Source organism: Epinephelus fuscoguttatus, linkage group LG5 (genome assembly GCF_011397635.1).
Source record: "Epinephelus fuscoguttatus linkage group LG5, E.fuscoguttatus.final_Chr_v1".
Classification (NCBI taxonomy): domain Eukaryota; kingdom Metazoa; phylum Chordata; class Actinopteri; order Perciformes; family Serranidae; genus Epinephelus; species Epinephelus fuscoguttatus.
Genome location: NC_064756.1, coordinates 16,073,941 through 16,086,466, shown reverse-complemented (window position 1 = coordinate 16,086,466; position 12,526 = coordinate 16,073,941). Strand labels below are relative to the sequence as shown.

Here is a 12,526-nt window from a genome sequence, read left to right as displayed (position 1 = left end):
ACATTACAGATTCGAGAGAGGCCATTAGTGTAAAAGCCAGAATTTTCTATGAAGCCAGCCCCCACCCCCCCACCCCCCGCAGAGACATGCTGGCACTAAAAAGAGAGCCTGAGACAAAGATAATGAGTGACGAGGGAGACTGGTGCTGGATTTTATAGGCCAGGCCGACTCACTTTGATGTGGAACTCCATTTTGGTGATGAGCAGTTTGAGGTAGATGCTGCACAGCTTCCCATAGCCTTCACTCAGGTGACCCTGGGGGAGACAGAGAGAGAGAGAGAGAGGGGGAGGAAGAGGGATGTTAAGAGGAAGAGGAGAGACACGATCAAAGGTAGAGAGTAATCTTTTCTCCTCCTGGAGGACGTGCAAGGTTTTGCCAGTTAAAGAAAACCGAGGAGGCAAATCATTTGGTGTTCTTGAGGAAATCTGTTGTGGCACTTTGGCTGAAAGCAGCACACAAAAAACATGAAAAGACTGACCACAGAGCGGCCATTTTCAAGCTGCGGGGCTGAATTATACCACGGCAGAATCTTTCAGTTCACTTCACTCTGTGTGAAAACGTCTCAGATTGTGGACAAAGTTGAATAAGTGCAACTATTTGGCCAATTTGATTCTCACTTCCTTTTTCCTTGTCCCTGAGAGTGCGGGTGGTGATGACACAACAGGAAAGAGAGGGCACCACCCTGGTCACAGGGACCAAACTTCCTGTATCCTCCTCGCCTAGTGACATCAGCAAAAACTGAGTAATAAAAACAACATCCAGGACTACAGAGCAGAGCAGGCTCTCTACCCAAATGTTGCCCAAGACATAACTGAGGAGTGACTGTTCAGATTCTGTGGCTTAATGGAGTGCAGTCTGTACACAATAAACCTGGTGAATTACATCAGAGGTGTCTGCATCGATACCCTGAAGAGACCTGCGCTCACTTAGATCGATGCAAATGTTGTCACCAATGAGACTTTTCATCCAAACATAAACCACGTTCAATTTTTAGCTCCAGCTCCTCAAAAACAGGTGAGAGCAGGATTCCCCACAGAGACACCAGCAGACTGGCTGATGTAATACGACTGTCTGTGAGGCACAACATGGAGCTGGCAGGGAGTGTGTTGTGAGCTCTTGACAGTTACACTTGGCATGTTTTTACATGGCCTCGTCCATCACAGGCCACGATGTCTGTCACTACGACAGCAGCCGGCTGACTAGAAACAAATCTTGTAATCTGATGGCCGTAACAAGGAGGACAGTTGGTGTGTGCGCTCTAATGATGCCAACAAACAAAAGACAAGCTTCTTTAACCAGTTAAACCCTCAGCGTATTGGCTTGATTTCTTTCAGTAACATGGGAAGCAGGCAATGAGCAACGGAAGAAGTGACCCAAAAAAATAAGCAAGAAATTAGTAAATAAATAAATAAATGAAACAATTAGTAAAAAAAAAGAAAATTTAGAACAAAAAATTAGTAAAAAAAAAAAAAAAAAGAAAGAAAAAAAAGAAAAAGTTAGTTAAAAAAACAAAAAAATAGTAAAAAACAAAACAAAAAGTAAAACAAATAGTAAAAAAGAAAGTTAAAAACAAAAAAAATGTAAAAACAAAAAAACAAGCAAATTGAAAACAAAAAAATGCAATAAATAAATAAAGAACCCCCCCCCCCCAAAAAAAATAAATAAATAAAAACAAGAAAACTATAAAAAAAAAAAAAAGAAAAAAGAAAGGAAAGTTAAGTACAAACAAACAAACAATGAAATGACCTGGAAAAAAACTTAAAAATTATACTTAATCTGTAACATAATTTTAAATAGATTTTTTTAAATCTATTAATTTTTTTTTTTTTTTTAACAATTTGTGGAACATTTCTTACCAAGTTGCTCAATGCATTTTACCCTATGTTTTTGAAAGAAACTGCCCTCATTAGCTCAGCGTTCAAAGGTTCAAATACTTTCAAAAGGCGTCTGAAAGCAGCACATGAGAAGCTTTGTTGCTCCAGGTTTCAAAGGGTTAATCACAATTTTCTTTATTATTGAGGGTAAATTAACAAATGTTGCTGCTGCATGTTGCACTTTTGGACGCACTTCAACTATCATGTCAGAAAAGGTGTTTTCCCACTGCTGTCAGAAACCCCGCCGGGACAGGTTTAATAAGATTTGACGTTCATGACGACATTTTAACCGTTGCCAATTTAGGGACTCCCTAAAATCTTGGTATTTCATCTGGATGGGTGTGGTTTTGCAGGACACATCAATGCATGCTCCAGCGAGTTCAGTGGCCATCTCAGCCTTCTCACCCTCCACTCTGAGTTCAAGTTTATACTTTATAAAATAACCTGCGTGCACATTTGTAAGAAAGCAGAAGCAGAATGATTTTGGTTTGATGAAAATGAGAAGCTGGACTGAGTGACAGAATAGGCCAGTTTTAATTGTAGAGCTTGGAAAACTAGACTGAATAATACACTTATACAATATGAGATTTGTTTGATGCAGGTCAAGTATGGAAGGCATACTTGTTGTTGGACATCATTTATGCTGTCTAAATGTCAACATGAGCTTGTTCATACATGATATTAACATGCATTTCTGTGATCTGAACAGATTTTGTTACTGCCTACATCACTTACACTTCACTACAAAGTCAAGCCATGTGGTTTGAATGATCGGATCAGTGGTCTTTTACACTTGTATTTAGTGCTGACACTTGTAACTGGGTCACCCCAAGATGCATGTTAATACCCGGTGTAAAAAGGCTCCTATACTTTAGCACTATTTAGATGAACATATATTCAAGTATGACCTTAAGATGGTTGAGACTTTAACAGCAGTCAGGTAAAAGTCATTCAAAAATCTTCAGGTTAGGCACTGATGCAGCTGTGCCAGCTGTACAAGGAGCATCTGCATATGTTAAATTGATGATTTGAAGAAAAACTAGAGCAATCGGAGACCTTCCCGCCATTTTTATTTTATCCACTTTGCTTCAACCGATCACCACCAAAATTTTATCATCTGTTCCTTATCTCATTATCAGCCTTACCTGAAAATTTCATCAAAATCCGTTCAGAACTCTTCGAGTTATTTTGCAGACAAACAGACAAATGCCGGCAAAAACATAACCTCCTTGGCGGAGGTTAAAATCCCCTCTGTTTGAGGTTAGGTGAGAGGTCTCCTGGAGGTTTAATCTTGAGGTTAAGCCAAAGATTAGGCTCATAACCAACTTTTTAAGTTACAGTTTTGCTATCTTATATACACAATGTGAGCTCATAAGAACGCACATCAGGCACATAACACTGTGTGAAGCAGGACATGAAGCGCTGTCCTCGAAATACCAAGATTTTAGGGAGTCTCGCCAAATTGCAGGAGCTGTTTCAGTGATAAATGATGATATGCTGCAGGAAAATCATGAGATCTTCATCACTGGTGGCCTTAGCATTATTATTAATATGAATGGAATAACTATTTTATGAATAACTTATGCAATAAAAACTCAGTCACTTGTTCATCCATGCCTTATCTGTTACTATTCAAAATACACCAGTGGATAAAAACAACTATGGCATAAGGTCGTCCTTGTGTTAAAACAATAATCTCCTTGTCCTTACCCACATCCTGCTCATATCAGTTAAATCAGCCTTGTTCCTCATGGAGTCCTTTATCACCTAAAGGGACGACACAAAGAGGAAATATAGAGTTAATAAGGAGGACTCCTCAGGTATAATTAACTAAACGTAGAAGAGGTGTGACATAAGATAAAAGATGAATCATTGGCAAAAATCATCTGTGAAAGACGGGCTTTCAACACAAGAGACAAACAGATAAGACAAGATAAGAAGGTTAAGGTGTGACGATATTGTCATCTATACATACATTCGGGTGGCCGTCCCTCAGCAGCTTGTGGAAGACGTGGCAGAACTTCCAGCAGAGCACCGCGTTGCTGGAGAGAGGGAGCCGGTTGACCGCCGCCCAGAAAGTGTGGGCGCCTTTCTCATGATGGGTCCCCAAGATGCAGGGTGACAGGCTGGTCAAGGATCACTGAGTTACCATAGGGCGTGACATTTCTCTGTGCGACATTGGTCTGGCTCGTGATTAATGTTACATTCTGTCATCTTGTCTTTTTTTACTGAACTCAAACAGCCAAAAATTGTTGTTTCTCTTGGTGCAAAAAGTCTTCTCACAACACTAAGAGCCCAGACAACATCTTTGGTAATCAAAAATGAGCTGATGACGTGCAAGAGTCTGTACTCGTAACTAAAACAAATATGATTAACGAGATTGTTTGCACTGCTAAAAGCCAAATTGCATGCTTCTTTAATATTCACAATAAACACAAAGCATTTCCCAAATCTCTTTCTGAAAAGTTAAAAACCAAAAATAATGAGCCCTAGATATTTTGTATTTAGCTCCTCATCTCCCCGGGACTCTGCCGACTTCAAACAGCGCTCTTCTCTGTCAGTGCAGCTTTGTGTTTTGTCTCACAGATGACTAAATTAGCTCTGCAGCATGACCACATGTAGATGACGAGGTTACACTAAGTTTGTTGTTTTGATCTTGCACTAACGTAACCCTGCAGCCGCGGAGGAACAGCACCACACACAAACAGGGAAATCAGGATAAACACACTTCTTCTCCACACACACACACACACAGTCACACACACAGAGACAATATGAGGATATTCCTGGCATGCTTCTCTTTGACAGCGACCTCCTGTGTGTTGATGGCCTTATTGATGCTGACAGCCTGTGTAGAGGAGGGAAGGAAGGGCAGAGGAGAACAGAGGAGAGACACGGAGAACACAAATCAGTTTTTTTCAGCTTGCAGGAAAAAAATACATTCGCAAAGTGTTTCATTTTAAAACTTGACACCCTTCCACCTTTCGGAAAGTTGCTTTTTCCTTCGCTAACCACCTGGGGAACTGGAAACTGCAATGTCTTATAGTAAAGGGTGACTGACCCATTTTCTGCGGCGTTAGTATTCAAGGCGGCAGCAGAGAGGCCTGAGTGCTTTTGAGGGGTTCTGCAGAATCAAACATCTGTCTCATCAAGTGATACCTATGCCATCACATCTCTCTCTACGTGTCCCACCTGCAGAACAGTCACTAACTTAAATCAGGGAGAAGTGACAGAGCACGATAAAGGGAAACTTAGCATTGGTATTTTTCAGTCTTTATGCCTAAAGCCTCTTTTACAGACTGCCTCTTCAACGTGGAAAAGTCTCTCCGTTATTCTGCTGTCTGTTCTATAGAAGAGGTACAATCGAGGAAAGGGAGACAGAGTTGTCTCGCCTGTAAGTCGGCAGCAGATGTATCAACATTGCCAAATCAACATCTGTGTAAAGGGACAACCATCAGGACAGGACCATGGATGAGACGGGTGTGACTTTTTGAAGACATGTTATGTGTGCGACCAGTCGCTGGGAGATTTAAAAAGTAGCAGGTAGCAGTTAGCAGCTATCTCAAACATGAAAAATAATGGTCAAAAATGTTCGCAAGCTGGAAAAACAATGAGGTAAGGGAGCTTTCTACCCTCCAAACAGAGGTGGAAAAGTGCTACTGATACATATATGTCACCCTAGAGGCACAAACTCTTGTGGTCTGTGATCACACTGGGGCAGCATTATGCCCCTTTTCTTCCGTGAAAAATGAAGGGCGACAGAATGAAGGGACTTTGTAGCGGCCCTATCCCATGATCTCTGTGTAAAAAGGGCTAACCATCAATCCATCCATTTACTTTCGCTTATCCGGGGCAGGGCTGCGGGGCAGCAGGCCAAGCAAAGCACCCCAGACGCCCCTCTCACCAGCAAAGCTATCTAGCTCCTCCTAGGTAACCCCAAGGTGTTCCCAGGCCAGATGAGATATGCGAAAAGGGTAGAAAGGCCTAGTGGAGAACACTTTTTGAAATTGGTCCAGTATTGAAAGACACCACTGCAGTCAGCAACTGCGAAACATGCTGCAATGTAACTACTGGGGGCATTTGACATCGTCAATTTACGTCCACTAAAATGGAAAGGACCCTACACAGAAATGAGGTGTTGTTCTTAACCTTTCGCTTGATGCGGTTTAACAAAAGTCTCTCTCAAGAAGTCACGTTCTGAAATCTCACAGACCATGACATTGAAAACTTTTTAGATAACACTAAGCTACTCTTTCTGTCCTCCAACAAAGCAAACTCTCCCCAGCACTCCTCTCTCCAACTCTCATTAACCTTCCCACCATTGTTTTCCTGCAACAGGTCACCTCTCGTGAGATTTTAGAATTTAGATTTTAAGACTTCTCCTTGAGCGTCATTGGGTTGCGCACCATCACAAACAGATTGGATCAAGCGAAAGGTGAAGCAAAACGTTTTATTTTTTTGAAGGGTAATTTCCATAATACTTCCAGTAATAATCTGAGCCTGTCAGTGGCAAAAACAAGCACCTTTAGTGGATGTACATTGACGTTGCCAAATGCTTCGAGTGGTTACATTGCAGCCTGTTTCGCAGCAGCCGGCTGCAGCTTCTTGCTCAATACTAGTCCAGTTTCAAAACATGCTGTCTCCATTAGTCAATGAGACACAAAAACATGAGGAAAAAGAATAAGGAAATGTATATGTAAGAGGGCAGGGGGTCAAAATAGTGTTTTTGGTTTTTCTTCTTATACTCCCACAAAGAGCACATCCTGTATCTGGCTGAATCGTACACTTTGGGATCATAAAATAGGAGAGAAGAGAAACAATCATGTACAGTGTCTCTATAGAGAGTGTGTGGACACAAAGCAATCACTGAAACAAACCTTTTCCAAGCCAGAAGCCTGTTTTCACATTTGTGAGGAAGGAGTTAGGACTGTAAGCAGGCAGACTAAATGAGACAGCACCAACAGTTACTCACGTGTGGATGATCAGTGGAGTATCTGTCTGTGCTGTGAAATCTACAGAGGAATGTGGGCCAGGCTAAAAATGAACCCCCTCCAACTTCAGCTCAAATTAAAGCATCATCTCACTCCTCTTACAGAAACACTCAAGAGTTTTGAGTTATATATGCATCCTGTAGACACAGTGAAGGATCCATACAGATATATACACAGTTAGAAAGCAAGCATGACTATTATAAAGTTGTGATGGCAGTGTTTTGTATCAACAGGCTGAAATACAGAGCAGCAGTAGTTCTGATGGCAGTGTTGGCTGCTGCAGAGTCAGTGTTAACAGTGATTTCTCTCAGTAAGCTTTAGTGACAGCTGCTGGTGACAAATCACAGATGTTTTATTCATTTGATGGAAGACAGGAAAACTGTCTGGCATTACATATCATAAAAAATACAAGACTCAAAGAGCCATGCTAGCACAAGCAGCAACTTCTGGGGCTGAAAAATGAAGTCAACATGGAAGTAAAAAATACTGCAGTTCATCAAATGGCCACTTGAGGCTGGCCCCAAAAATGAGCCAATCCTTACAGACCCCCACGTTGAACTGCCAGACTGCTGAAGTACTGAACTCGGGTTTCAAAACAGGAGTCCACAAACCAATGGGTAACGCCTTGGTAGCTACGTCTATTATTTTATACAGTCCAGGGTTTACCACTCATTCATTTATTTATGGCGGGCTGCCACGATTAAAACATCTGCCGCTACATTTTTATTTTCTGTTTTTGGAGCTGGACCATTCTTCAGGAGTGCTGGAATATATATATGTGCACACAATTTAGTGTTTGCTCCACAGATGGAGCAGCACAACACCAGTTGCAGTGACAATGAAACTTTAACCTTCAGTACGCTGGGTCTAAAGTTTGCTTTGACTCACAAACAGCTGCTCCAATCATCCATCAATCTAATCTGATCAACTCTGATTGGATCAACTGATCAGTTATCCACCTTGCAACTGAAAAATCGTGGGGAAAAAAGAAACGTTTCGCGTTTGCTGCATTCATGGTCCCGCGAAAAAACTCTGAATTTAGAAAGGCGACACAGACTGATACAAGTACACACAGGTGAGATAAAAAAGCACGGAAAGCAGGTATAATATTTACCATGGTTAACCATCTAGTTGCTTTTGTAGTACTAAAAACAAAGCATAGCTGAGGCTGATGGGAATATCAATAGTTTTACGAATATTTAGTTATAAATCAAACAATTCAACACATTTAACTTCTGACCTGATGATAGCTCCAGAGGGAAAAGTTAAAAGGCTATTCCATCTATTTAGCACTGCAATCTTAGAATATCGTAATCTTTCTATTCCACACATTTGTCTTCCTTCTTAAAGCCTGGTGCCTACATATCCCACAGTGCAACTCGACCGCCAACAGTCTGTTTGGAGATTCAGGTGTGTTTTAATCCTAGCAGTGGCTAATGCAGCCTTCAGCAGAGAGGAGTGGGCTGCATTGGTCTGGTAAGTCGAGCTGCAACGATTAAGGTGAATCTATTAGTTGTCAACTATTAAATTAATCGTCAGCTTATCTAATAACCAAGTAATCGTTTTTGGCTAATTTTTTTTTCAAGTAAAAAGTCAAAATTCTCTGATAACAGCCTTTTAAATATGAATATTTTGTGGTTTCTTCTCTCCTCTGTGACAGTAAGCTGAATATCTTTGGGTTGTGGACAAAATAAGACATTTGAAGACGTCATTTTGGGCTTAAGGAAACACTGATCCACATTTTTTTTACCATTTTGTGACATTTTATAGACAAAGCTAATCAATAAATCAACAATAAAAATGATCATTACTTGCAACCTTACTCTTAAGCTCACTTTATTCTACCCTCCAGACTTTTTTCTTTTCAAACTTGTAGTCTTCAGCCTCAGCTGACACTGACTCATATGACGTCACTTTCCTGCAGCTCTCTCTGGAGCCTTAAAAGGTTTTGTAATATATTTGTTTTCACACATGTAGTAGTAATCCTCAAGGGGATTTATCTATCCAGTAGCTGTAAAGACATTCCACTAAAAACCACAACCATCAACCTCATGGAGGAAATGGAATGAAAGTCAGTGAACCACCAAAGTGAGTAGGATTCATTCTCTGGGGACCATGAATATTTGCAAAAAAATTCATGGCAGTCAATCCAATGGTAGTTGCTATTTCAGTCTGGACCCACCGACAGACAGACTGTGCTGCTAGCATAGCTAAAAATCCTTATTTTCTTTATGTCCCATCGAGGTTATGTTAAGCAGCCAAACAGGAAAGCTGTATGACAAAATAAATGTGAAAAATGTTCCTGCTATAAGTTCCAGGCCCACATTGTTTGAGTTTAAGCTTAGAGTTTCAGATGCTTTTCAAAACAAGGTGTTCTGGAGCAGCATCTGGCCGACATGAGAGGAAAAACCAAACCAAGAAAATCATACATCTCAACCCCTCAACTCAAAACCTACTCCCAAGAAAATGCTGAATTTAAACCAAGTAAATCCAAGCATACATTTTTTCACTATGGTTTTGCGTTGTAATCATGAGCCCCGAGTGTGGTGTCTGGGGTCAGCAGAGGACTTGAGGCCTGTTTCATAATCTCACTTCCCACAGATGTCCTGAGTCTGCTCCTCCTCTTCCAGTATGCGAGCTGTCAGGACTGGAAGTTCACCGTGATGAATCATTGGAGGAGAAGGAGCGAGCCAGGAGGGGTGGGGAGAGAAGGAGGCAGGAATGAAGGAGAGAAGAAGAGGAACTTTGGAGCACTGGTAGCTATCAATGTCCCCAGACTGAGACAAACACAACACACTCTGCTAAAATCATTAGCTGCATATCTGCGCCAGAACATCTGCACTCTTCTATGTCTTTAAATCTGCTACCAGCCAGGTGTCACCGACTTTTCTGACTCTAAAATGTCCACAGAATATTTTATTTATAGCTATAATCCCTTCAAATACACAGATTGAAAGAAAAACTAAACTGGGATTAGAGAAAAAAAACAATCTGGTTCAAATTCAGCTCCCTTGTTGTCTGAACAACAGCAAACAATAGACTGCGTCCTCCACACATTGCATCTGAATGACATATCGTCACCGGCTCAAGCAGGCAGGCAAACACAAGTTCTGTGTCCTAAGAAATTTAATTTACGAGTGAAATTCAGATGAAGTCACAGGAGTGGATCACTGAAGCAAAGCAAGGGCAGGAGGAGGAATGTGGAGCTGCTGTTTTGACATCATCCACCCGTATGCACTGAGCTCGTAATCCTCCCGATGACGAGGAGACACCACAGTGTGTCGTAAACACGGCGACCAACCGTGCTCCCCTCCTGTCATTAAACATGCACGATGCTGATTAAACATGAGCACTGCAGCTACAAGTGCAACACCTGTCCTCTTGCATCAGCAGCACAACCTGAGCCAAGACTCTAGCTGTGTGTGTGTGTGTGTGTCTGTGTGTGTGTGTGTGTGTGTCAGTACAGTAAAGGTCAAACACAGCAGGGCTTACACCATCCTGTCCAGGCTGTGCAGAGGAGAGCTGAAATAAGACTGCGGACTGCGGTCGAACCAACACTCTGTTTCCTCTGATCGCGACCACATGGGAAAGGTCACTGAGTTAAATTTGTGCATCTGTGTTTTTAAGATGTTACACTTCCTGTTTATGAGAACACTACACAGTTTGTCAACAGAAATCACAAACCCTCTTATCTCATCTCCATAGCTGAAGAAGACATCAAACAACACTGTTGCAGTATGAGCGTTATTTACACAGACATGGAGGAGATGATCTAAAGTTACTGACAAAGCACAGGGAGCCTTGTACAGTTTAATACTGAACGTAAAGGGCAAATGATATTATCAGTGACACCACACACGTCCTTTATGAAAACCTAAAGCTAACACTGTCAGGGCTGCATTCCATTTCGTCTGTATGTAAAACAAACAGAAGTCAGTTAGGTTGTATTCCAGGAGCTGTAAGACTTGTAAACAGCAGTGGTTTCAGAGACAGTGTTTATTTTATGAACACATCGACAAGTGCTCTTGAATTTTTTGTAGTTTTTGACATAATGCGTTGTTAGTGTTGGACATTGCTTATTATAGGGACAAATCAAATTTTCAGCTACACATCGGTATTGGCCGATACTCGCCTTTTTGACTGCCATCGGCCTACCAGCAAATAAGAAGACATTCATTGATGACAGTGGCTGATGTTTTTCTGATGTGTCACATACATTTTGCACAGGCTCAATAGCAGGGCTTGAGACTAACAGTGTCCCGTCATCCTGAAGACTAAACAAAATATGTCTAGGACAAAAAGAGATCTTCTCTGGGACGCCATCAGGACAAGAAGACGCATTAAACGCACTGTTGGTACATCAGGAAACGCACCCTATTCTTCTGTGGACAAAAAATCCGTGTTGAAATCGCAGGAGGAGAGCTAGTTAGCATTAGCTGTTAGTGGCTGGTGACTGGAACCAACTGATGATTGAGATTGCACTGAGTTACATTATGATGCATTCAAGGTCTTTAGGGGAAGGCAAATTGAAACATTCTCATGATGTGTTCAATGCAATCTTGACACGAAAAAATTCAATTGTTTGAAGGAGAAAATATTTGATGTTTTTACAGTGATATAAAATAGATAATAGAGAGGACATTTTAAGATATTAAATAAATTAAAAAGGCTTTAGAAGCAGTTTTTTTTAACAGATGTTTCTCATGTGAAAGGTTACAGGTTATTTTGTAACTTTGTTTGACTGAGTTTGTGTTCACACAAAGGTAGGGTAATTTCAGGTAATTTTGGTAGCGGAGGTTTTTATAATGAAGATTTCTTTGTTTCTCTGGCACAAAAAGGTGAATAAATAACAACAAAACAGAAAAAATATCAACACCAAAAAACATCTGTATCTGCCATCAGTCAAATTGTTAGTTTAAACGTTGATCTGGCTCTCGGCTCAGAATCTTACAATCAGCACATCCCTTGTTTATTATCATTTTTATGGGTGTGACTGAATTTGTTTCCTGTGTTCGAAGCTGCTTACCTCAGAAATAAATTTTTTTGAACTAAACTGACCTAAATTAAAGACTTTACTCAAGGTCTACATGCTAGATTTTTCTATAACTTTAAACCTGATATGTGACCTAAATATGGAACTTGGACCACAAGATGTGGTTGAAAGCTACAGGACCTTAAATTAAAATAGTTTTGTCATACTAGTATTCTGGGGTCAACATTTAACACTCTGTTGGTTAATTTGGTTAAGCTGAGGTTTCAAAGCAAAAACTAGGGCTGGCTGTTGGTACTTGATACCTGAAAGGTAATGATCGAACCTAGTACCAAGAACTATCAAAACTTCTCCAGTCAAATGATACCTGCATCCAATCCTTGAACCAAGATCTAAAATAACAAAAGAACACTTGTTTAATGCAACATACACTTGGCCCACTGCCACAACAGCTACCACTCATACAGCCTGTGATGTGGTGAAGTTCAGTGCGGTGTATTTGATATGGTTGGCAGTTCAGTGTGCCGAGATGCCACAATGGCATTTGAAAGTATGGCTGTACTATACGTCTGTGGCGTCTGCTGGCATTTTACGCAGCTGACCACTTACATTCACATGCAGGGAAACAAATGAGGTAGTGAAAACAAGGTCTCAAATAAAGTACACTACTG

At 40.9% G+C, this 12,526-nt stretch overlaps 2 protein-coding genes across 3 annotated transcripts in view; both read right to left on the bottom strand.

Annotated features, from left to right (window-relative positions):
- Window positions 1-12,526, bottom strand: part of rasa2 (RAS p21 protein activator 2) — a 346,877-nt gene that overhangs the window by 52,545 nt on the left and 281,806 nt on the right. The window lies entirely within an intron of this gene.
- hip1 (huntingtin interacting protein 1) overlaps window positions 1-12,526 on the bottom strand; it is a 73,415-nt gene that overhangs the window by 34,715 nt on the left and 26,174 nt on the right. For both annotated transcript variants that reach the window (XM_049575933.1, XM_049575934.1), the window contains 4 exons: window positions 4,659-4,722; window positions 3,850-3,992; window positions 3,585-3,641; window positions 174-254 (listed from right to left, as the gene is read on the bottom strand). In XM_049575933.1, coding sequence (XP_049431890.1) covers window positions 174-254; window positions 3,585-3,641; window positions 3,850-3,992; window positions 4,659-4,722 — 345 coding nt within the window. The remainder of the gene's footprint in view (window positions 1-173; window positions 255-3,584; window positions 3,642-3,849; window positions 3,993-4,658; window positions 4,723-12,526) is intronic.